This window comes from Hipposideros armiger, unplaced genomic scaffold, assembly GCF_001890085.2.
Source record: "Hipposideros armiger isolate ML-2016 unplaced genomic scaffold, ASM189008v1 scaffold_33, whole genome shotgun sequence".
Taxonomy (NCBI): Eukaryota; Metazoa; Chordata; class Mammalia; order Chiroptera; family Hipposideridae; genus Hipposideros; species Hipposideros armiger.
In genome coordinates, this window is record NW_017731383.1 from 459,853 (window position 1) to 484,014 (window position 24,162).

The window sequence follows — 24,162 nt, forward strand, 5'->3', positions numbered from 1 at the left end:
CCGCTGAAAGCGACCCTCAGCCTCACATGCTTCTCCCTCAGTTCCAGCTCACGGGGGCTCTGAGCCTCTGACGGGGACGGGGAGGGGGGACCACTGTCCGGAGGACTCACGCTGGGCCAGACTCAGCCACATGCCTCATGTCACCTCATTCTGTCCCTGGGACACCCTGGTACCAGGCGGCACCCTCCAGGCCTTACAGCTGGGGAAACTGAGGCCTGTGGGTCTCTGCCCCCTGGAGGCTGCTACAGGCCTGTCGTGCGAAGAGCCCTGTCAGAGTGCAAACCGGGGAGCTGCGCCCTAAGCCTGCAAAGGAACCCAACCACACCTCCATTGTGGGCGCTGCAGCAAGCTGGGGAAACCACCCCTGCACCGCCGGCTCGTGGCTGCTGGGGGGCGTCTCTTGTTCCTCCCGCTGTGAGGGGCTCTCTGAGACCCCCCCTCCCGGCATCCACGCCCTTCAGGGCCTGGCCTGGCAGACCCGAGTGCCTACTGCATGTGGGAACCGTGTCAGGCTCAGGGCTTGAGCCTTCCCCGGTGGAGGCTTCCAGAAGGCAGGGCCTGCCTGTGGGCCAGTCACCCGGGGGGCCCTGATCACACACCCCTGCAAGGGGCATGTCACAGGCTCACACAGGCGGGAGATTTGGGGCACACGGGCAAATGGCCCAACCACAGAGCAGCCTGTGGCTGAGTGATAACATCATGTCTCAGAAATAACTGCCCGGCCTCGGTGATTCATACCGGGGCCCGGCAGGGCTGGGGGCCCCATGGTTGGTGGGGAGCACGCCCGCCCAGTGCATAATGGGCTGGCTCGTGGGAAGTGTCACCCATGACAAAAAACACGCAAGGAAAGAAACAGGATCAGCCGTGTCTGGACACGCCTCCCAGCCCTCTCTCCCTGCAGCCGCCCAGAATGGCCTCCACCCGGAGCTCACTTAACACAGAGATGGGGACACAGGGACTTTGGTTTACAATGTGAGTCAAGAGCAAGCAGGGGACAAGGTGCTGCCAGGCAGGCCATTGCTGGCCCCAAAAGTGGGGGCTGGGTCCCCACCTCCTTTTCAAGAAAGGGAGCCTTCTGGTTGGATCAGCGACTTCCCAGCCCGGGGAGTGGGACTTCATGTGTGCAGATGACCTCCCAGGCCCTGGGCGCAGCCCTCCGCTGGGGTCTGTCACTCTGGGACACTGCCAACCCCTCTGGGCCTCAGGACCCCCCTGGCCTGGGAGGTCAGGGGCCAGGGCACCCTGGGGGCTCATTTAGGGGTTAGAGGTGCTGGAGGAGGAGGGACAGGAGGAAGGCCAGGCCTGAGCAACTGCTCCTGAGCCAGGGGAGGGTCTCCCAGGAGCCCCTCACGGAAGGATCAGGAGACAGCTGATTGCCCCAGCTCCCCAGCCCCCCGAGAACATGGGCCCACTGTTCCTCGCACTGATCCGCAGGTGTCCCCACCCTGTGCTGGGCACCAGGAAGAGAGAATGTGAGGGCCACCCCCCCAGGAGCCCCCAGCCCGCAGGGCCCGAGGGGAAAGCACTCAGTGCTTCCCAGCTCTGAGCGACCAGAGGGAGGGTCCTAAGCAGAAAAACAAAAGGGAACCAGGCCCGAGGGTGCTGGGGGTGTCATCAGAGATGGGCCAGGGACAGGTGGGGCAAATGTGGGGCAGGTGCGTGTGGCCGTGGGAACGGGCCATCCAGCCTGGATGGGAGAGGGGACAGTCAGAGGGAGCCAGGCTGGGGACCCAGGTTGAGCACAGTCACGGAGGCCCCATGGGGTGGGCAGATGGGGACACTGAGGTTCAGAGAGGTTAGTGACTCGTGTAAGGCCTCCAGGGGCCACGGGGGAGGGGGCCCCAGACCTTTCCCCAGGTCCCCGGCTGCCATGCCCAGAACCAAACCAAGCGCGCGTGGAGCTGCGCACAGAGGAACAGCCAGCGGCTTCCCCGCCCTTCCCCTGCCCCTCGGGTCCTCCCGGAGCCCAGCGGGGCCTGGACGCAAGGACAGCGCTGTTTGCCAGCGACCCTGACAAAGCCCCTTTGTTACTTACTGACAGTCGGAGGACGTGGGCCGGTAGTAGAAGGGTGGCACTTTGGACTCGTATGTGGCCCTCGCAGCATTGTTCCCGTGGGATGCCATGAACTGCAAGAGAGACGCTGGGTCAGAGCGCCTGCAGGCCGGGCGGGCAGACTCCAGGGCCCCGAGCGCGTGGCCATTGCCGGGATGGGAGCTCCCATACCCCACACACCCCCACCCCCATCCCAGGGAAACCGTTTGGAGTGGGGGGGCACAGGACCTCGCCTCCCCAGCAGGCACAGAGGGGAGTGTGTCCTTGGGACAGCAGCATCTGAGCCCCATGGCCACCCCGAGATGGGCACCCCGACTGCACAGCTGCTCCCTCTGCCTCACACAAAGGCCTGGCTTATTCACGCAGGGGACCCATATTTAGGGAGCAGCTAATGTGTGCCAGACACAGGGAGTGCCCTGGAGATAGGCCGGACAGCAAGGCCCCCCAGCCCAGACGAAGCTGATGTCCCTCTAAGGCAGACAGACTGTAGACAGCAAGAATGTGATTGCAAACTGTAACCAATGCTAAAGGAAAGGAGCAGGAGTGGAGGGTGACACACGGGGGATGGGGAATGGCTCTCAGGGAGGTGCTGGCAGGGGAAACAGCACGTGCAAAGGCCCTGAGGCGGGGACGTGCCAGGCATGTGGGAGATACCTCCAGCCATGGCTGGGGTTGGGGTGCCCTGCAGCGCCTGACCACATGGGCCTCGAGGACAAGGGGACGAGAAACCCTTCCCTTTAAAGTCATTGTGCTTTGAGGACCATCGGACTATGAACATGGGCGACCCAAGAAGATCAACTGGAAAAATCACAAATGAGACACTTCTGCAAAAGACTGCTACCAAATTAGAATTCTAAAGTCAATTTGTTTTCTATATAAAACATCAATCTGCTAGAAGTTATGACACAAGGAAAGACCCACTTACCACAGCGACTAGGCAAAATACCTAAGAATCAACCTAATGAGAAATGTTCAAAATCTCTACAGAGAAAAAACGTGCTGCTGAGGACGCAACAGAAACACGAACGAAGATGCCCCTCATTCGTTCTCGGACGGGGAGACGGGAAGCAGGCTCTCTCCCTTGTTAATCTGTGTCGCTTTTTGCAATTCTCAAACACACACACACACAAAAGCAGGAACAGAATTTTCTAAAGCCAGCAATGATTCTAAAGTTCATTTTAAAATTAAGAAGCAAAAATATCCTAGAAAGTTCTGAAAATGAGGACCTTCCTACCAGATGCTAATACCTGCAGTCACACTGCCACAGACAAAGCAGATGCCAAACAGAAAGCACATCTCAATGGGACACACCGAGAGGTCCAGCAATGGGGCCACCAGGACCCAGTGTCCACTACCGAGTAGCTCTGACAGCATAGTAACGTACAGCAGTGGTGACATCGCAGGCCAGTGGGGACTGTCCATTAGTCAGTTATTAGCAGGGTCAGGAAACTGGGAAAGCTTCAAAGGAAAAGTACACCTTCCAGTAAAGTGAACTCCAATTGAATTAAACATTTAATTTCCAAAGTTAATCAATCAATGAAAGTAGTAGATAAAAATCATGGGACAATTTAAAAAATAATTTTAGGGAAATATAGGAGGAAATCTTTGTGACTTTGGATTAGGAAATAGTTTCTTAGATACGACACCAAAAACATGAGCAACAAAGGAAAATAAATGGAACTTCTTCAAAATTAAAAACTTTTGTGCTTCAAAGGATACCACCAAGAAAGCGAAAAGATGTGATGAACCTCAAAAACATGATGCTACACGAAAGAAGCCAGACACAAAAGGTCACGGTGTGTGACTGCATTCGTATGGAGTGTCCAGAACAGGCACTTGCACGAAGACAGGACGTGGGTGAGTGGTGGCCAGGGGCTGGGGCGGGGGTGGGGCGTGACGGCCAGTGGGCGCGGGGTCTCCTCTGGGGGATGAAATGTTTTGGAACTAGACAGAGGGGGCGGCTGCCCAACATTGTGAATGTGCCAAATGCCGCTGAACTGTTCACTGTAAAATGGGGAATTCTATGTGATGTGAATTTCATCTCAGTAAAAAGAACTGTTTTATAAAGATCTTTAGTGTTCAGCCATTCATTCATTCCCCGAATTGCTTCACTTGGTACTTGTGTGCTTTTTGTGTGTGAGGTTTGTGCCAGGAGCAGACCCTGCAGTGGACAGCAGGAATACAGCGCAGCCTGGCAGTTCTCAGCCCACTGAGATTTTTAAAATACAGAAGCCCCAGAGAGTCAGGCTCAGTAGGCTGAGCATCTGTATTTTTAAACATCCACAGGTGACTCTGACGACCAGCCTGGTCTATGAGTGGTTGAGACAACCTCTAACCAAGTCCATCAGAAGCCCAACTCTGGGCTTTGAAACATGCTCAGTAAAGGCAGGCACGCATGCCATGCGCCGACGGGGCGTTAAGTCCTTGCACGTCACACATGGCAATGGCACGGCTGGGCCTGGTCGCCTCCCTCATCTGNATATAAGGGCCAGTGACACTGCCCTCCACAGCTAAGATGCTGAACAACAGCTCAACCTGGAGCTGGGCTGCCGTGAGTCGCCGGCGATGGCGTAGGCTGCAGCCCCTGCTGCAGTGGGCTACTGTGAACGGCTGGCAGCCAGCGTGAGCTGCCAAGAGCCGCCATGAGCGGCCGTCCAGAGGCCAGCGACCAATCTGCCTCACCCAGGAAGAGCGCAATGATAATACCAACATGGGCCAGTGAAGCGACATCCTCCACAACTAGACTGAAGAACAAAAGGACAGCAACTCGTCTGTTCCCCTCCCCCTGATTCCCCAATGCTGTTCCCTCCCCCAATTCCCAATAAATATCTTAAAACAAATAAAAATAAAAAAATAAAAAGATGGTATAGGACACAAAGTTCAGGAGAAGGACATGGAGAGAAGTGAAGAGATGGGGAAAGGCGAACCCCTCGAGTCGGCCCGGTCACAGCCAGCTCCTGGCTGCAGCCCTGTCACAGAGGAGCCCTGGACAGTCGGAGCGTGCTCACGCCGCTCCCTGGCCTGGCTCAGGCTGGACGCATGGACTCCCCAGCTGACCACCAGCCCAGAACAAAGAGCCACACAGAGCGCTCCCTTCCAGACTCAGGAGCGAGAAGCCAGGGCAAGACCCAGCCCCTCTTTGGGGGTGGGCGTTCAGCGCCCTGTTTGAAGGACACAGCACAGGTGCAGAGAACACCGAGGACATCCAGGCCCCTGCCCCCATAGAGGCACCACTGGCACCGGCCCGTCTCTCTGCAGACCTTCCCGTGAGCAAGTGCAGGTAGAAAGCAGGTTTCCTGGCAGCATGCGAGTCTGGGTCCTTCTTCCCTCCTTCCCACCAGGCAACACACACATGTCATTTCCGCCTGGGCCCCCAGAACCCACCGCAGGGCGGCCCCAAGGCGGGCCTCCCGGGTCTCGTCTGGCCCGCTCAGTTGAGGGTGTCTCATGAGTGTCCCCTGGGCACAGATTCTGACTCAGCAGGTGGGCCCAGGACTCTGCATTCCTAACAAGCTCCCACGGGAGGCCAATGTCACCAAGATGACACAGAGCAGTGAACCAGTTACTTTCAGGTGGGGGATACACATGGGCCACCAACCCTGGACTCCCCCACTCCCACGGTGGCCCCGGCCATGCTGCCACCTTCTGTCACTGGGTGGCCACCATGCCTCCTGGCCCTCGTCCCTGCAGTGGGACCTCAAGCGGCCAGTAGACGTTGCCCCTCGCTTCCCCATCTGTGTCCCACGACCTCCACGGGGTGGGGGTGGGGGTTCAGGGTCAGGCCCCACCTGCTCTGCCCCCACCCCTCTACCCTCTTGCACCCCACTGGTGGTCTCCACACCCCAACCCCATCGCCACCCCTTTTATAGCCGGTGTGTGTCATCTGCCTCACCTCAGGGCAGCATCAGCCCCAGGAGGCCTAGGCCAGGGGCCTGGAGCACCAGGGCTGAAGGGACCTCCCAGCCAAAGTCCCCAGGGTCCCCTCCCATCTCCCCTCCTCCCCTCCAGGCCGTACCTCCACTTGGGCCTCGTCCCAGACATCCAGGCGGACGGACTTGACCTTGCTGACCTGGGGGATGTTGCGATGGATGCCGGAGCAGCTCAGGCAGATGAACACCCCGAGGGTGTAAGAGGCCCAGTCGGGATCTGGAGGGCAAAGGGCAGAGTGTCAGAGGGAGCAGAGCACAGGACGGCTGGAAGCTCCAACCCCACAAGGCGTCCTTCTGGCCTCGGTCTGCCCATCTGCTGCAGCGGCACGCTGGCATGTGCAGTCGAGGTCACCGAGTCTGGGGCCCCTGGCAGGGGCCCCTGTATGTCCCCACAGGGGCAGCCCCACCGGTCATCCCAGCTGCCTGGGGACGGAGGTCTCCCAGACGGCGGGTGGACACACTGTAGCCAGGGGAGATGCTGGGCGACAGCAAGTCGAGAATGGACGACGGACGACGTGCCAGGTGACAGCCCAGGATGAGCGCTGACTCTGTCCAGTGTGACAAGGACACTGGCTTGACCATGCACGGCGACACACTCAGGAGTGACACGTCTTGGTGTCTAGTTTACTTGAAAAGCTTCAACAGAAACGCATGTGTAGATGAAGCAAACGTGACAGAGCGAACGGTAGGGAATCTAAACGGGGTGACAGGGGCACGGTTTGCGCCCGCCAATCACTGGGGAGGGAACGGCCGGGGGCCTGGGGGCGCTTTCTTCCCCTCTGCACATCCCTCGTGAAAACCAGGCGAGGACGGGGCTACCGACAGGACTCACACAGAACCATCTCCTGGCCCGGCTGAGCCCACCAGCTTGAGCCCCAGGACTGGCTGTGCCCACCCTGTGGTCACTGCGGCCTGAGGGGCCAGGAGTCCACAGACCCAGGGATTGTGGGGGTCAACCACATGGACACCCCTGGCCTGGGTCAGGGGGGAGACACTTTCCTCCAGATAAGAAAGGGCTGGGAGGTGGCTGTGCCCAACTGTGGGCCACCTCAGGCCACCCCCTGCCCTCCTGAGGACGTGGCCCCGCACCTCCCTTCAAGGACCTCCAAAGCACCCACCTTGGCGCCAGGTGGTCCCAGCCCCTCCTCAGACACCAAATGCCTGAGCCACAGGCCCACACAGCCCTATGCTGTGTTAGCATGTGGGGCACACTGTGTGTGTGTGTGGGGGGGGGTGAGGGTGCAGGCACCTCTAGTTTCTGGGCTGAGGACCCACAGTCCCGGCCCACAGCTCAGCTCCTGCCCCAGCCTCACAACCATGTCCTGGGCCCTGGGCACTTCCCTGCGGGTAGAGAAGCCCAAGGGGCCAGCAGGTGAGTGCAGCAGCTGCCGGAGCTTGGTCCCAGCAGCCGGGCAACCGGCCACTCTCCACCGCAGCCCAGCTCACAGCATCCCATCCCCATCCCCAAGGGTGTGACACAGTCTAGGGTCAAGTGGAGGCCAGGGAGGCAGGTCGCTGGCCCAAGACACACAGCCTCTAAGTGGCACTGGGAATAGAGAAGTTTCAGGAGAAAAACAGCCGCGTCATCCTGAAGGCTAGCGCCCAGCCCCTCAGCAGACTCTCCCAAGGGGCTCTGGGTACGCGGGGCCTGGCTTCCTACATCGGGTGGATGGGCGGGGAGCACACACGCCAACGTCTATGGGGTGAGGCTGGCTGGCACAGGACGGGCTCGGGTGGGTCTGAGGCACTGGGGAGGGGACGTGCCCCCCACACACAGGGACACAGAGGTGGGCGCTCTGAGGCCACCAGGAGCCCCTGTCCCGGCTCCCTCTCTGTACTAGGGCTGGCTGACATCAGTGGCTCCCAGCAGGGCCTGCAAGGGTGGGGGCAGCCCAGAGACCCCGACTTTGGAGCCTTGGGTCTGGGGGCTCTTCCCCCAGCTCAGAAGAGCTGTGAGGTGGGGGAGGAGAGGGGAGGGCAGGGACATCTGTCCTGAACCCGCACACCCACTCCTGGCTTCCCGCCCAGCCCCCGGGGGCCCTCGGCTGCCCGCTGCCTGCTTGGCTCACGGTCCACTGGCCCAGAAGCCACGGCCATGCTGGTAAGGTGCACATCACATCGACCTTCTGGTAGGAACCCTCCAGGGGCTGCTTGCCACGTCTCCGCCAGCCCAGAGCCTGCTCCCCCAGGCCCCACCCCCCACAACGCCTGGCTGGCTCCCTCCCACCTGCAGCCCCAACTCGCGTCACAGCACACCAGCTGGACGGTACCCCCACACATCCCCAGTTGGACACCCCTCTCATTTCTTCACAGAACCTGCCAATCGGGCATTTTCATTTTCTTGCCCATTTACTGTGCACTGTCTGTCTGGACCCCTAGAATATAAAGGGGTCAGGGGTCAGGTGTGCTGTGGTCCCTCCCAGTCGCCCTGGCCCGGCCAGACAGATGCCCGCATGTTAGGGACCCAGACCTCTGCTCTGCCTGCAAGTCATGTCCCTGAGCTCCCTTCCACCACTCCAGGGTGACCTCCTGGGGACATCAAGGGACAGGCCACCACCCCCTGTGGCGGCAAGGACTGGGCATTGGCCAGAAGCCAGGGTTCTGTGGAGAGGGCGGGGCCTGAGCTTGTGGGAGACCCTGGAGGGTGGGCAGCAGGGGTCTCGGGTGGGGAGAAGGCCACGTCCCCCAGCTCTGAGTTTCTGGGGGACAGGGGCAGAAGGAAACTGACAGTCAGAGAGCCACAACCCACCTCTCGCCCCAGGGCTCTCGAAGCCATAGTCAGGAGACCACCCGTGACTTTTTTTTTTTTTGACGAGGCTTCCACGTGGTGACGCAAGAAGCTGGGGAGACCGAGAGAAGGTTTCACAGCCTTCATGACCCGAGTCCTGCTGAAGGTTTTGTTCTCAGGGTGTGTTCTCCCTTTTGATGTCACTCGAACTGCGTGACTGCTGCAGAGGACACACCACATCCCCAGGCCCCTGCCCTGTGCTCAGTGGGTACAGCCGGCCCCACAGTGGTCCCTGCAGACACTCTAGGGCACCTCAGGACACCCAGGCACAAGCCACCCTCCTCAGGCCCCAGGAACCAGCTCCCTCTTTGCGAAAATACTGCCCAACAGGAAATGAGCACATCTCCTGGACCGAAAGCCCGCAGGTCTGAAAGGAAACAAACAGGGAAGAGGGGCCCATGAGCCACGGGCAGCCCCCAGGCAGGGGACGGCTCAGGCGGCACAGCTCACCAGGTGAGACACGGGCCCCCCGCACCGCTGCAGCCTCGCCCACCGCCCAACTTGCTTGCAGTGGGAGGAGGGCCCTTCCTCGTAGCCTGGGGAGAGGGGGTGCTGGTGGCCCAGGTGGCAGGCTTTCCACTGGAAAAGCACACCAGGCAGGGCAGTGGTTTCTCTCCCAAAGTCAGAAAGGGGAGCTGAGGCCCCTCACACCACTCGCACTCAGAGCAACAGAAGCGCCCTGGCTCCGGCCCTCCCTCAGCCCACTGCCCGCGCCCTGGCTGACCAGTGGCCAATTCCACAGTACACAGCAGAGCTGAGTGGTTGTGACAGACAGCATGTGCCCACAATGCCAAAAATACTTGTGTCTGGGCCTTTAAGAAAAGGTTTGCCAAGCCCTGCTTTGGAGACAAATGGGTGTGACACAGAGCGAGCCCAGGAAGGCACGGGATCAGAACTGCTAACATCATCTCTCTGACAACAGGTACCGAGGTTCAAGGACAGGCCACACACCTGCCCGACATGTGGCAGCTGTGCGAGAACCCAGTGGTGTGCAGCTTGGAGCTGTGACTGGAACCCACCCGCCGCCCGCTGTGCGTGTGAGGGGGTGTGCACGCGTGTGTGCAGGCTGCCTTTCACGCAAGAGTAAAAGGCCAGTTACATCAAGTGAGCTGGGGCCAGGGCAGCGCAGAGCTGTCACGTGACGAGCAGGAAGTCTGCCAAAGCCTTGGGGTGGCTCACATGTGAAGGGCTGACACTGCCAGGTGTCCCTGAGGATGCAGAGCAACTGGGACTCGCACAGCTGGGGGGCGCAGACCACTCGGTCACTCAGGAAGACCGTTTGGCAGTCGCTTACATATCAGACCTACATCTCTGCTACAGCCGCACAATTCTGCTCCTCGGTATTTACCCAAGAGAAATGAAAATGTGTCCACAAGGATCTGCAGATCCAATAACATGTAAAAAGTACAAAGCCCGTGACCATGACCGAAGGGCTTTGGACCAGGAATGCAAGGCTGGCTTAACACCTGACAGGAGTCAGTGTCATTCACCACATTCACAGATTAAAGAAGAAAAACCATACAATCGTTTCAATAGATGCAGGAAAAGCATTTAAGAAAGCATAACATCCCAATAAAACTTTTCAGAAAAATAGCACTAGTGGGAGCGCCCCAACCTTGACAGCAGCATCAGAAGTGTCTATAGCTGACGTCCTTCTCAGGGCAGAAAGACTCACTTCCCCCACAACCAGGAACGAGGTGTGAATGTCTGCTCTAGTCACTTCTATTCAACACTGAGCTGGGGGTTCTAGTCAGTGCAACAAGGCAGTACCAAGAAATGAAAAGCACCTAGATTGGAAAGGAAGAATTAAACTTCTTTTATTCACGCACAGCATGGTTAGGTAGGAAATGCAGTGGCTCCTACTAGGCGCTACCAGAACTAACAAGGATACAAGACACACAGACAGAAATCAACTGTTTTCTATGCACCAGCAACAGGCGATTTAAAAATCCCGTGTACATCTGGAGAGGCCTGCACCACAGCGTGAGTGCTTGTAACACCACTGAAAGGGACCCTTGAAAGCGGGTCAGAGGGCAAACGTTATGCTACATGTATTTTATCACAATTAAACATTTAAAAATACCATTTAAAATAGCACAAAAATATGAAAACTTGAAGGCAAATATGATAAGAGGTACGCAAAGCAGTATGCTGAAAACTACAAAATATTACTGAGAAAAATTAAAGACGACTAAATATGTGGTGAGAGATAGCATTTTCATAGATTGGAAGACTCAGCATGGTTAAGATGTAAATTCTCTCCGTAATTAACCTATAGATTCAATGTCATCCCTCAGAGCTCCAGCACGATTCAACAAGCAGAAGCCAACAAGCTAGGTCTGTCTAAAACCCGCGTGTCACAGCACCTACAGCAGCCAAAGCCACGTCGAGAAAGGACAGGACGAAGGGCTGACACTACTGGGCTTCAGAGTCCGTTGCAAAGCTGGTCCTCAAGATGGGGGTGCTATTGGCATAAACACAGACGGAGATTGTGGCCGGCCAAGTGACTCACTTAGTTAAGAGCGCGAGCTCTGAGCAACAGGGTCGCCAGTTCAATTCCCACGTGGGCCAGTGAGCTGCGCCCGAGCTGAACTGCCGCTGAACTGTCAACAGGTGGCAGGATGGCTCAGCTGGCGAGAGCACGTGCTCCTAACAAGGTTTCCAGTTTGACTCCTGCATGGGATGGTGGGCTACGCCCCCCAATTAAGATTGAACACGGCACCTTGAGCTGAGCAGCTGCGAGCTGCCAATGGACGGCAGATTGTGACGAGTGGGAGCTGAGTTAGCTGTGCCCTCCACTACTAAGATTGAAGGACAACTTGGCTGTTCCCCTTCCCCAAGTCCCCTACACTGTTCCCTTTCCCCAATTCCCCAATAAAATCTTTAAAAAAAAAACAAAAACAAAAACAAACGCAGATGGAGATCAACGGAGTGAAACGGAGTCCAGAAATAGACCCACAAGTCTGGGGACAACTGACTGTTGACGAAGGGATAACGGCAGTTCCGTGGGGACAGAGTAGCCTCCCACCAAATATGCTGGAACAGACGCGTGTCATCTGCAGATATTATGCTGGGTCCGCACCACTCACCATTTACACAAAGTAACTCAATACACATCGCAGTGCTCAACATAAAATATAAACCACAAAACTTCCAAAAAAACAGGAGAAAGACCTTGGTGACCTTGGGTGAGGCAAGGACCTTTTAGCTACAACACCAAAAGCAGAACCCATGTTAAAAGAAAAAAGCAAGATAAATTGACTTCATCAGACTTTTTAAAAAGTCGCTCTTTGAAAGACATTGGTTGAGGGAATGAAAAGGCAAGTCACACAGGGAGAAAACCCTGCCAGTCCAAGGTTGATGAGAACCTGTGTCCAGAGTATCTAAAGAATTGCTCAGACCCAAGAAGGAGGCGAACAACCCAACTACACAAACAGGTCAAGGACTTGAACAGAACTTGACCAAAGATGCCCCACATCACCCGTCAACCGTCGTGGGGGTGCTGACTGCAGAGGCCCGAGGGAGCTTTTGGGGTGACGGGAACGGGCAGCCGTTATTTCTCCAGCCACAAGCCAGAAAGGGGTGTGCTTTACTGTCTAGAAATCAGACCTCAGTAAAGAGGAATTTTAAAAAGACGCTGGTGTGACTATGGCCCCAGCCCTATTCCAGACGGGGAAACAGGAAAACTGGGCCTTCGGTTCTGGGGCTTTCGGGCTCGGCAGGGACCCGTTCCTCTCACGGGACGCACCCCCTCTCTCACAGACCTGGCAGCCACACTCTCCCAGCAGGTGATGTCCTGCTGGCCCCTGGGGGCCACATGGGCCACTCTAGAGGCCTGCCCTTGGGTAAGGAAGCAGCAGGGAGATGCCTGGCGCCCCCAGGCCCTCGCCTCCCCCACCTGACCTCACTGGGGGCTAAGGACTGACCACGTTATCTCACTTCATCCCCACAGCTCCCTCGGAGGTGCAATCATGTCCATGATTAGGCCACTTCTACAGACTAAAGCAGATAAGCCCAGAGAGGGTCAGGTACTTGCCTGAGGCCACACAGCGGCAGAGCTGGGATCAGACCGCTGGTATCTGTCTCCCACAGCCCAGCCCTGATCCACGGTCCTGGAAGGGCCCATGGGAGCCCCAGCTCAGGGCCCGGGCTGACGAGGAAGCTCGTCTGTCATTTCTGGAGGTGACAACCTGTCCACCCTCCCACTGTCCCCCTCATGGGACTCCCCTTGGCGCTGGTGGGAAAAAGGCAGGAAGACCGTTTGAAAGAGCAGGTGTTCTGACCCAAAGCCCAGCCTCCGCCCTGCACTTTCCCCTCGTGACACCCACAAGGAACAAACTGGCTCCTGCCTGGGGAGCCCTCACCTCAGTCACACAGAGGAGCTTTGCATCACACCAAGGTGAAGGCCACCAAGGGGGGGGCAGGTGCAAGGTCTGCTGGGAGGCCTGCCTGGAGGCGGGAGCAGAGTGCTGGGCACGACAGGACAGGCGGGAAGTGACTGAGGCACGATGGGGCTGTCCAGGCCATGCCAGCAGCGGGCGGAGTGCGGCTGAGCAAAGCCAGAGGGAGGTGCTGGCCTGAGTCGCAAAGTGTGGGCTCTCCTCCTTCTCCCCAACCTCAGGCTAAAGAGCTCAAGGCGTTCTGTCCCGGTGCCACCTTGACCACGTGGCCAAGGACCTCCAGGGCGGGCGCCTATGTGTGCACGGGAAGGGGGGGGGGTGAGGACAAGGACAAATACAGGAGGAGATCCCCAAGCGAGACGGGTGGGCTAACTCTTCGGCTTTTCAAGTGGCCAGGCTGGACCTGCGGGCTTCCTTCTCGGGCTGCTGGGGCACAGCCAGGCCTGCCCACCTGTGCACAAGCCCCCAATCAGAACCAGAACAGAGAGAGGAGTGGGGTGTCTCAGGTATACTCCCAGCCCCTCCGTGGAGGAGGGTGGAGGAGGGTGGAGGGCTGGCGGGGTACCCCAGCACAGAGCCCCCTTTGTCCAGCACAGGAGGCCCCCACACCCTAGTCCAGGCTCCACTCTGCTTGGTGCCTCCCTGCAGGCCAAACAGAGGATCCGTCCAGAGCCTGCCCTCCGCTCTGGTCCACATCTGGGCACCCAGGACTCAGGAATTCCCTGCCCAGTGATCTGGAGTCGGTGTTCGGGGCCTCAGTTCTCCCCAGGACAGACCACGAGGCCAGTGTGTACACTCATGGGCCCAAGGGCTGGCCGAGGGCATCGGCTGGTACAGGTGGAGCAGGCGGACACCCTGCAGGAACAGGAGGACGGGGGAGAGGCCAGGCTATCTCCATGTACACTCCTGCCCCAGCCCCACAAAGATAGGGGCTGCCCATATGTCCCCAGGCCACTCCTTGCCCTGAGTCAGGGTGACATCACCTGGTGCTGGGGCTGACTCTGCCCCAGGCCACCAGCTTCCTCCCGCCCCGCTCCCCAGCTCCCTGGCTATCACGGTCCTCCATCTGCCCCTACTCTGCCCCTTCTCCCAGGGCGCTCCAAGGTGACTCAGCCTCCTCGCTACAATATTTCTGGGAGGTGGACTGAGGCACCTGGACCGGCGAAGGCGGGGTGGGGGGCACCGAGCCAGGTGGAACAGGTGTGTCCTCTCGGCCAAGGCCCAGCACGGGGAGGAGGGTGAGTGGTGGAACCTGTCGCTGGAACTGGGGGTTCGCCTCGCCCTGTGGCACGGCTCCAGAGACCTCTGCCCCTCCCATGGCGAGGCCCAGCAGACAGGAGGGCTGATACTCCGGTGATGAGAGCTGGTAGCAGGCATACCAGAGGCAGAAGGGCAGGCCCAAGTCCAGAGGCCGCGCCCTCCCCAGCGCAGCACCCGCCCCCTCACTGGAGCTGCCTCCATGCCTGCGCAGTCTGGCTTTATTTCCTTGATCGTGTTTCCCGCTGCAATCTCAGCTCCAGGAGAGCAGCACTCACGTCCCCGTCACCAGAGGGGCGCCCGGCACTCAGGAGTCCCTCATTATGAGTGAGGCCGGCACCTTCCATCTCCCCACCTGCCTCCCTCTCAGCAAGGGACCCCGTCTCCCATTGCTGATAGCGCAGGACCCCCAGCGGGTCCTGCCTCCCGTCCCCTCCCGCCTGGCCCGGGGGCGCCTTCCAGCACAGTCCCCGCTCTCTCGCACCCTCAGTTCAGTTTCCCTGCTCATTCCCATCAGCACCCACACACGCGGCCAGATTCCAAAATCCGTCTGTTGACACCACATTCCCTTCCTGCCGCCTCCCCAGGCGCCTCCACACCACCAAACGCCCATGGCAGACACTGTGGCCCTGCCACAGTGAGAAAGCAAGTCCTTCCTGCTGGAGGTCCTCCCGCCCCCCCACCCCTTCCAGGCTCCGAGCACTCCCCCGCGCATCTCATCTGGTCTCTTGACTGTAAAAACCTGCATTTTAGGGCTACATCCACGCAGTGGTCACACAACATCGGGCACGTTATAATGCCTCTCGATGGTTCACTTTTAATAGTCAATTTTATGTAATGTGCACTTCACATATATTAAGGAAAAAAAGAAACATTTATGCACCTTTGATATCTTCTACTGGGTTCCCACCTCAGGCCCTCATAGGCCCTGGCTCCCACGGGCACAGCCACCCTGCCAGCAGCCACCTCTGCAAAGTAGCAGCATGCCCGCAGGTCAGGGTGGGGAGGCCAGGTCTGTGCCCACCCCCAGACTCTCACTCACTGCTACCCATCTTGGCCTCCAAACTGTCCTTGACAGCCGGGACTGAGAACCCATCCCAGAGAGGATCCTGGGAAGATGGCAGAGCAGGAGGCACCAGTAAGCCTTACTGGACAACAGGCCTCCACTGGACAAAAACTCCCCACTGGACAACAGGCCTCCGCTGGACAATACCTGCTCAGGCAGAATCTGCCTGACACCAGTCACCATTTGGAACTCTGGGGTCGGCTGAAGGCTTGCAGCTTCTAGGGGAAGGCTTAGACAGTAAATTTGGGTACATTGTGGTAATTTCAGCTCTTAGCACAGGAGCAGCTCCCTACCAGACCCCGCCCCTGGCAGGCAGCTGTGCACCTGTTCCTGGAGCAGTTCTCACACAGCACGTGGGACCCAGGGTCGGCAAGGACCCTGTCCACCAAATAGCATGTCTGTGCTCTGGTCACTGCTTGCTGCTTCTGGTCACAGGGGAGCAGAGGGGGACAGCCACTGTTGTGGCACCTCCCCCACATTGTCACAGCCCCTCCCCCTGCAGCTGAAGTGACTTCCAAGGGATTTAAAGGGTTGGTTGGTTCCCTTCCCCCCATTTCATGTTTCGCTTTTCCCTTTTAGGGAGCCAGATATTAAAGGCTAGGACATTCAAAGACAACTGCATATACAGGGAAAATTAGAACATGACCACACACCACTTCAGACTGATCCTCAGCACAGAACAGCCTAAACAACAACAAAACAAACAATAACAGTACAGCAAACCGTGGGTAGGGGGATTCCCAGAGTTACCACACTATTAGGTTCAAACATCCAGTGTTCAACAAAAAATCGCAAGGCATGCAAACAAACAGGAAAGTATGGCCCATTCAAAGGAAAACTAATTCACAGAATCTGTCCCTGAGAAGAGTTAATGGCAGATATCTTACACAAAGACTTTAAAACAACTGTCATCAAGGCACTCAAAGAACCGAAAGAAAACAACACGTGAACAAAACAGAGCTATCAATACAGAGACAGAAAACCTAAAAAGAAACCAAACAGAAATTCTGGAGCTAAAAGTACAGTAACTGAGATGAAAAAACTCACTAGAGGGATTCAAAGGCAGATGCAGCACAGAAGAAGGAAGCAGTGAACTTGAAGCTCGGACAGGGGAAGTTACCGAGGCTGAGGAACAGACAGAAAACAGGCGGAAGAAAAATGAACAGGACCTAAGGGACCCATGGGACACCGTCAGGAGGACCAGCAGATGCACTGCGGGGGTCCCAGGAGGAGCGAGAGAGCATTTCAGGGACCAACGGCAGAAGACGTCCCAGGTTTGATGAAAGATACGAATAAAACATCCAAGAAGCTCAATGAAGTCTAGTTAAGATGAACTCAAAGGGGCCCCAGGTGAGACACATCATAATCAAACTTTCAGAAGCCAAAAGCAACCTTGAAAGCAGCGAGAGAAGTGACTCGTCACACACGAGGGTCCTCAAATAGCTCGTAAGCAGACTTCTCATCAGTAACTTTGGAGGTTAGAAGACAAAGGCCCATATACTCAAGGTGCTCCAAGAAAAAACTGTCAACCAAGAATCTCATATCCCACAAAACTGTCCTTCAAGAGTGAGGAGGATCCTGAAACTAATGTAATAAATAAATAAATAAAACATATTTTTCTGTATTTCAAAAAAAAAAAAGTGAGGAAGAAATCAAGACATTCCAGATAAACAAAAGCCGAGGGAGTTTGTGACCATTAGACTTGTCCTTCGAGAAATGCTCAAGGGAGTCCTGTAGGTGACATGAGGGGACACTGACAGTTCCATGAAGCCATATGGACAATTAAAGGTCTCAAAAAAGGGAATACATGGTCAGTTCTAAAAGCTAGTACAATTGTGATAATGGTTTGTAAATTTATTTTTTTGTTTTCTACATTACTTAAGAGACTAATACATAAAGAAAAAAATAATTATTAATGTAAAAGCTAATGTTACTATAACTTTGATTTGTAACTCCAAATCTTGTTTTCTACCTAATTTAAGAGACCAATGCATTTAAAAATTATTAACTTATGTTTGAGGAACACAAGTATAAACATGTAATTTTGTGATATCAAAAAGGGGTGAGCACACAGCTGTAAAGGAGCAGAGCTTTTACATGTTATTAAAGTTAAGCTGCTATGAATTAAAATTAGAGTGTTATAATTTTAGGAAGTTAAATGTAATCCCCATGGTCACCACAAAGAAAATCGCCATAGAATAAACACAAAAGGAAATTAAGAACAAATTTAAACATTTTCCTACAAAACCAACTAAACACAAAAGAAGACAAAAATGTAGTACATGAGACACAAGAAGGCTACAGAGCATATAAAACACAAATAGTACAACGGCAGAAGGAAGCTCTTCCTTATTAGTAATTACTTTTAATGTTTATGGGTCAACCTCTCCAGTCAAAACGCAGATTGGCAGAATGGATGAAAACACATGCTCCAGCTGCACCCTGTCTATAAGAGGCTCAAAGTTGAGATCCAAAGACATAAATAGGATGAAAGAGAAAGGATGGAAAAGGATATTCAGGCAAAAAGCAGCTGAAAGAGAGCGGGGTGGCTGTCCTAGTATCAGACACAAGAGATCACAAAAGACAGAGAAGGACAGTACGTATTAATAAAAGGCTCAATACATCAAAAGACATAACAATTATAAACATTTACACACTAAATGACAGACCATCAAGACCTGAAGCAAAAACTGAATTAATTGAAGGGAGAAAAAGACAGTTCTACAATAATACTTGGGGACTTCAATACCCCACTCACAACAATGGATGGAAGAACCAGACAGAAGAGAAGGAGACAGAGGACCTAACACGATAACCAACGAGACCCAGCAGCACACGCAGCACCCTCTCCACAGCAGCAGCAGCACACGCACTCTTCTCAAGGGCACGTGGGACACTGCCCAGGACAGACCAGATGTGAGGCCACAGATTAAGTCTCAACAGATTTTAAAAGATAGGTATCATACACAGTATCTTCTATAACCACAACAGATGAAGTTAACAATCAATAACCCAAAGGAAACTAGAAAATTTACAATTAGGAAAACTTAACATACTTTTAAACAACCAATGGATCAAAGAAGAAACCACAGGGAAATTAGAAAATAATTAGAAATGAATGAAAACGAAATCACAGCATACCAAAATTTATGGAATGCAAAAACAGTGGTGCTAGGGGATAAATTTATATGTTAAAAAATGCTTACATTAAAAAAAAGAAAGACCTCAAATCATCAACCTAACTTACAACTTAAGGAACTAGAAAAAGAAGAACAAACTAAACCCAAAGCTAGCAAAAGGAAGGAAATAATAAAGATTCGAGTACAGATAAATGAAATAGAAAATAGAAAAACAATAGAGAAAAATCAGTGAAACCTAAAGTTGGTTCTTTGAAAAAATCAACAAATTGACAAACCTTTAGGTAGATGGACTAAGAAATAAAAAAGAGAGAAGGCTCAAATTACTAAAATCAGAAATAAAAGTGGGGACATTACTACTAATTCCACAAAAGTAAAAGCGATTGTAAGAGAGTACTATGGACAACTGTGTGCCAATAAGTTGGATATCAGAGATGAAATGAACAAATTCCCTGAAACACAAACGCTACCAAGATGAACCACAGAGAAACAGACAATCTGAATGGACCCGTAGCTGGTAAGCGGATTGAATAAAAAATCTCTCAACAAACAAGCCCTGGGCCTCATGGCTTCACTGGGGAATTCTACCAAACATTTAAAGAAAAACTGATCCCAATCTTTCTCAACTCTTTCAAAAATTTGAAGAAGAGGGAACATTTCCTAACTCATCTATGAGGCCAGCATAACCCCAATTCTAAAGCAAGACAAAGACACTATAAGAAAACTACAGACTAATATCCCTTATAAGAACTGATGCAAAAATTCTCAATAAAATACTAGCAAACAGAATTCAGCAGCATATTAAGGGATTATACATCATGACCAAGTAAACTTTATTCCTGGAATGAAAGGATGACTCAACATGAAAACTGATCACTAGAACACCCTACATTAACAGAAGGAGGGGCAACAACCATATGATCATCTCGACTGATAAAGGAGAAGCATTTGACAAAATTCAACACTCTCTCATAAAAACCCTCAAACTAGGAATAGAAGGAACTACCTCATACGTCATATATGAGAAACCACAGCAAACATCATACTCAACGGTGAGCGACTGAAAGCTTTTCCTCTAACAGCAGGAACAAGACAAGAAACCTCACTTTTGCCACTTTTATTTAATACAGTCATGGACGTCTCAGCCATAGCAATTAGGGAAAAAACAAAAAGAAAAAGGAGAGACAAAAAGAGAGAAGAGAAGAGAAGAGAAGAGAAGAGAAGAGAAGAGAAGAGAAGAGAAGAGAAGAGAAGAGAAGAGAAGAGAAGAGAAAAGGAAAGAAAAAGACATCCAAATTGGAAAGGGAGAAGTAAAAATTATTTCTGTTTCCAGATCACATGATCTTGGTCTGTAGAAAATCCTGAAGACTACACACACACACACACACACACACACACACACAACTGTTATAACTGATAAATTCAGCAAAGTAGAAGGATACAAAGGCAACATGTAAAATTCAGTTGCATTTCTATACACTAACAATAAATAATCTGAAAATGAAATACCCACTCCCCAAATTAGATTTATAATAGCATCAAAACCAATAAAAACTTAGGAATTAACCAAGGTGAAAGACTTGTACAATGAAAACTACAAAACATCGCCAAAAGAATTTAAAGATGATATAAATAAATGGAAACACATCCTATATTCATGGATTAGATCTGATATTGTTAAAATGTCTATATTACCCAAAGTGATCTACAGAGTCAATGCAATCCCTATCAAAATCCCAATGACATTTTCCGCAGAAACAGAAAAGCCCATTTTAAAATTCATATAGAATTTCAAGAGACCCTGATAGCCAAAACAATCTTGAAAAATAGCACCAAAACTGGAGGATTCACAAGTCTTGATTTCAAAACAAAGGTGCAGTAAGTCAAACAGTGTAATAATGGCATAGAAACAGACATATAGACAAATAAAACAGAATAAAGAGCCCCAACCAGAAATAAACCCTCACATATATAATCAAATGATTTTTGACAAGGGTGCCAAGACCATTCACTGGAGAAAGGACAATCTTTTCAATAAATATTGCAGGGACAACAATGCAAAGAAGGAAACTGAGCCTTTATATAATAGCACATACAAAAATTAACTCAAGCCTAAAGACCTAAAAAACAAACAAACAAACAAACAAAAACTCTTAGGGCCGGCTGAGTGGCTCAGTTGGTTAAAAGTTGGCTTAAGAGCGTGAGCTCTGAGCAACAAGGCCGCCGGTTCAATTTCCACATGGGCCAGTGACACTGAGCCCGAACTGAGCTGCCGCTGAGCTGCCAACAGATGACAGGATGGCTCAGCTGGTGTAACAATAAGACTGCCTTTTCGATGGTGGGCTACACCCACCCACAACTAAACTGAACTCGGCACCTTGAGCTGAACTGCCGCCCGGATGGCTCAGTGGATAGAGTGTGTGCTCTTAACAACAAGGCTGCTGGTTCAACTCCCACATGGGATGGTGGCTACGCCTACCAGCAACTAAGATTGAACACAGCACCTTGAACTTAGAGGCCACGAGCTGCCTATGGACAGCCAGATGGCGGCTGGCACCCTTCACAACGAAGACTGAAGAACAACAACTTGGCTGGTCCCCTTCCCCAATTCCCCAACGCTGTTTCCCTTCCCCAATTCCCCAATTAAAAAAACAAAACAAAACTAGAAGTGACACCAAAGGCACAGGCAATAGAAGAAAAAAATACACAAATTAGACTTCATGAAAAATTTTTAAATTTTGTGCAAAAGACACTATTCACAGAGTGAAAAAGACAACCCACAAAATGGAAGAAAATATTTGCAAGTCATATATCTGATAACAAATTAATATCTAGACTATATAGAGAACTTCTAAAACTCAACCACAATAAAACAAACATGATTGAAAAAAAAAAAGGACTTAGACATTTTCCTAAAGAAATATAGATAGCCAATAAACACATGAAAAGACACTTAACAGCACTAATCATTTGGGAAATGTAAATCAGATACTACCTCACGCCCATTAGAATGGCTGCCAGAAAAATAAAAGTGTTGGCAGGCTGTGCAGAGACCGGAACCCTGGGCACTATTGGTGAAAGTGTAAAATGGTGCAGCCACTGTGAAAAACAGTATGGGGGGTCTTCAAAAAATTAAAAATTGAATAACCATATGACCCAAAAATTCCACTTCTGGCCAAATACCCAAAATAATTGAAAGCAGGGCAGTGAAAAGATATTTGTACACAGCAGCATTATTCACAAGAGCTAAAACATGGAAGCTACTCAAGTGTCCATCGATTGATGAATGGATAAGTAAAATGTGAGCCTTCCATATAGTGGAATATATTTAGCCTTAAAAAGGAAGGAAATGGAAACCAAAAGAAAGCGGGGGGTCGGCCGAGTGGCGCGATGGTTAAGAACTGGCTTGGGACGCCAGAGGGCCCCGGTTCGGATCCCACATATGAGGGCCAGTGACACTGCCCTCTACAGCTAAGATGCTGAACAACAGCTCAACCTGAGGCTGGGCTGCCATGAGTCGCCGGCGACGGTGTAGGCTGCAGCCCCTGTGGCAGTGGGTTGCCATGGGCTACTGCGTGTAGCCAGCAGCCGCCGTGAGCGGCCGTCCAGAAACTGGTGACTGATCTGCCTCACCTGGGAAGAGCGCAGTGATGGTGCCAACATGGGCCATTGAAACAACGTCCTCCACAACTAGACTGAAGAACAAAAGGACAGCAACTTGTCTGTTCCCCTTCCCCAATTCCCCAGCACTGTTCCCATCCCCCAATTCCCCAATAAAATCTTAAAAAAAAAAGAAAAGAAAGCTGGGGTGGCTATATGTATATCAGACAAAACAGACTTTAAGACAAAGACTGTAATAAGAGACAAGAGGATCATTACATAATGATGGAGAAATCAATCAAACAAGAGGATAGAACATTTGTAAATATTTATGCACTCAATAGAAGCACCTAAATACATAATTAAAATATTAACATACCTAAAGGGAGAAATAGATAGCAACACAATAACAGTAAGGGACTCTAATACCTTACTAAAACAATGGATACATCATCCAGACAGAAAAATCTATAAAAAAATTGTCTTTAAAGGGTGTGTTAGACCAGATGGACCTAACAGACATATACAGAACATTCCACCCAAAAGCAACAAAATACACATTTTTCTCTAAAGCACATGGAATATTCTCCAAGATAAATCATATGTTAGGCCACAAAGCAAGTCTTAATAAATTTAAGAAAATTGAAATCATATTAAGCATCACTTCTGACCACAATGATATGAAACTAGAAACCAATTATAAGATTAAAACTGGGAATTTCACAAATATTTGTATATTAAACCACATGCTACTGAACAACTGATGGGTCAAAGGGAAAATATTTTTTAAATACCTTGAGACAAATGAAAATGGAAGTACAATATACCAAAGCTTAAGGAATGCAGCAAAGCAGTTCTAAAAGAGAAGCTCATGGTGATAAATGCCCTCGTGAAGAAACAAGAAAGACCAAATAAAACACCTGACTCTACACCTCAAGGAACTAGAAAAGAAGAACAAACGAAGCCCTAAGTCAGTAAACGGAAGGAAACAGCAAAGATCTGCGTGGAAATAAACGAAATAGAGACTAGTAATAGAAAACTCAATGAAACGAAGAGCTGGCTTTTTGAAAAGATAAACAAAATTGATAAACCTTTATTTAACTAGACTCACCAAGAAAAAAAGATAGAGGATTCCACTGAAATCAGAAACGAAAGCAATGTTATAACTAGACCACAGAAATACAAAATATCAGAAGAGGCTACTATGAGCACTCATGCGCCAAATCGTGCAACCTAAGAGAAACGGATCCATTCCTAGAAACATACAACCTATTAAGACTGAATCATGAAGAAACAGAAAATCTGAACACCTGATCACCAGTAAGGAGACTGAATCAGTAATCAAAACCTCTCAACACACAAAAGTCCAGGACCAGATGGCTTCACTGGTGAATTCTACCATCTAAAGAATTAATACCAATCCTTCTCAAACTCATCCAAAGAGCAGAAGAGGAGGGGAACTTCCAAACTCATTTTATGAGGCCAGCATTACCCTGATACCAAAACCAAGCAAAGACAACACACACACACACACACACACACACACACACACACACACACACACACACATACACACCCCAAATTACAGGCGTATATCTCCAATGAAGGTATCTCTGATGCAAAAATCCTCCACAAAATACTAACAAATCGAATATGACATTAAAGCTATCATACAACACAATCAAGTGGAATTTATCACAGGGATGCAAAGATGGTTCACCATATGCAAATCAGTGAATGTGATTCACCGCATTAACATATGAAGGATGAAGATCATATAATCATCTCAATGGATGCAGAAAAAGCATGTCACAAAACCCAACATCCATTTATGATAAAAACTCTCAACAAAGTGGTATAGAGGAAACATACCTCAGCATAACAAAGGCCATATATGACAAACCCTCAGCTAGCATCATACTCAATGGTGAA

General features: G+C 51.6%; 1 protein-coding gene across 1 annotated transcript in view; it reads right to left on the reverse strand.

Annotated features, from left to right (window-relative positions):
• Positions 1-24,162, reverse strand: part of ADAP1 (ArfGAP with dual PH domains 1) — a 46,913-nt gene that overhangs the window by 16,832 nt on the left and 5,919 nt on the right. The window contains exons 2-3 of the mRNA XM_019637475.1: positions 6,069-6,199; positions 2,036-2,127 (exon numbers count right to left, since the gene is read on the reverse strand). Coding sequence (XP_019493020.1) covers positions 2,036-2,124 — 89 coding nt within the window. The 5' untranslated portion in view covers positions 2,125-2,127; positions 6,069-6,199. The remainder of the gene's footprint in view (positions 1-2,035; positions 2,128-6,068; positions 6,200-24,162) is intronic.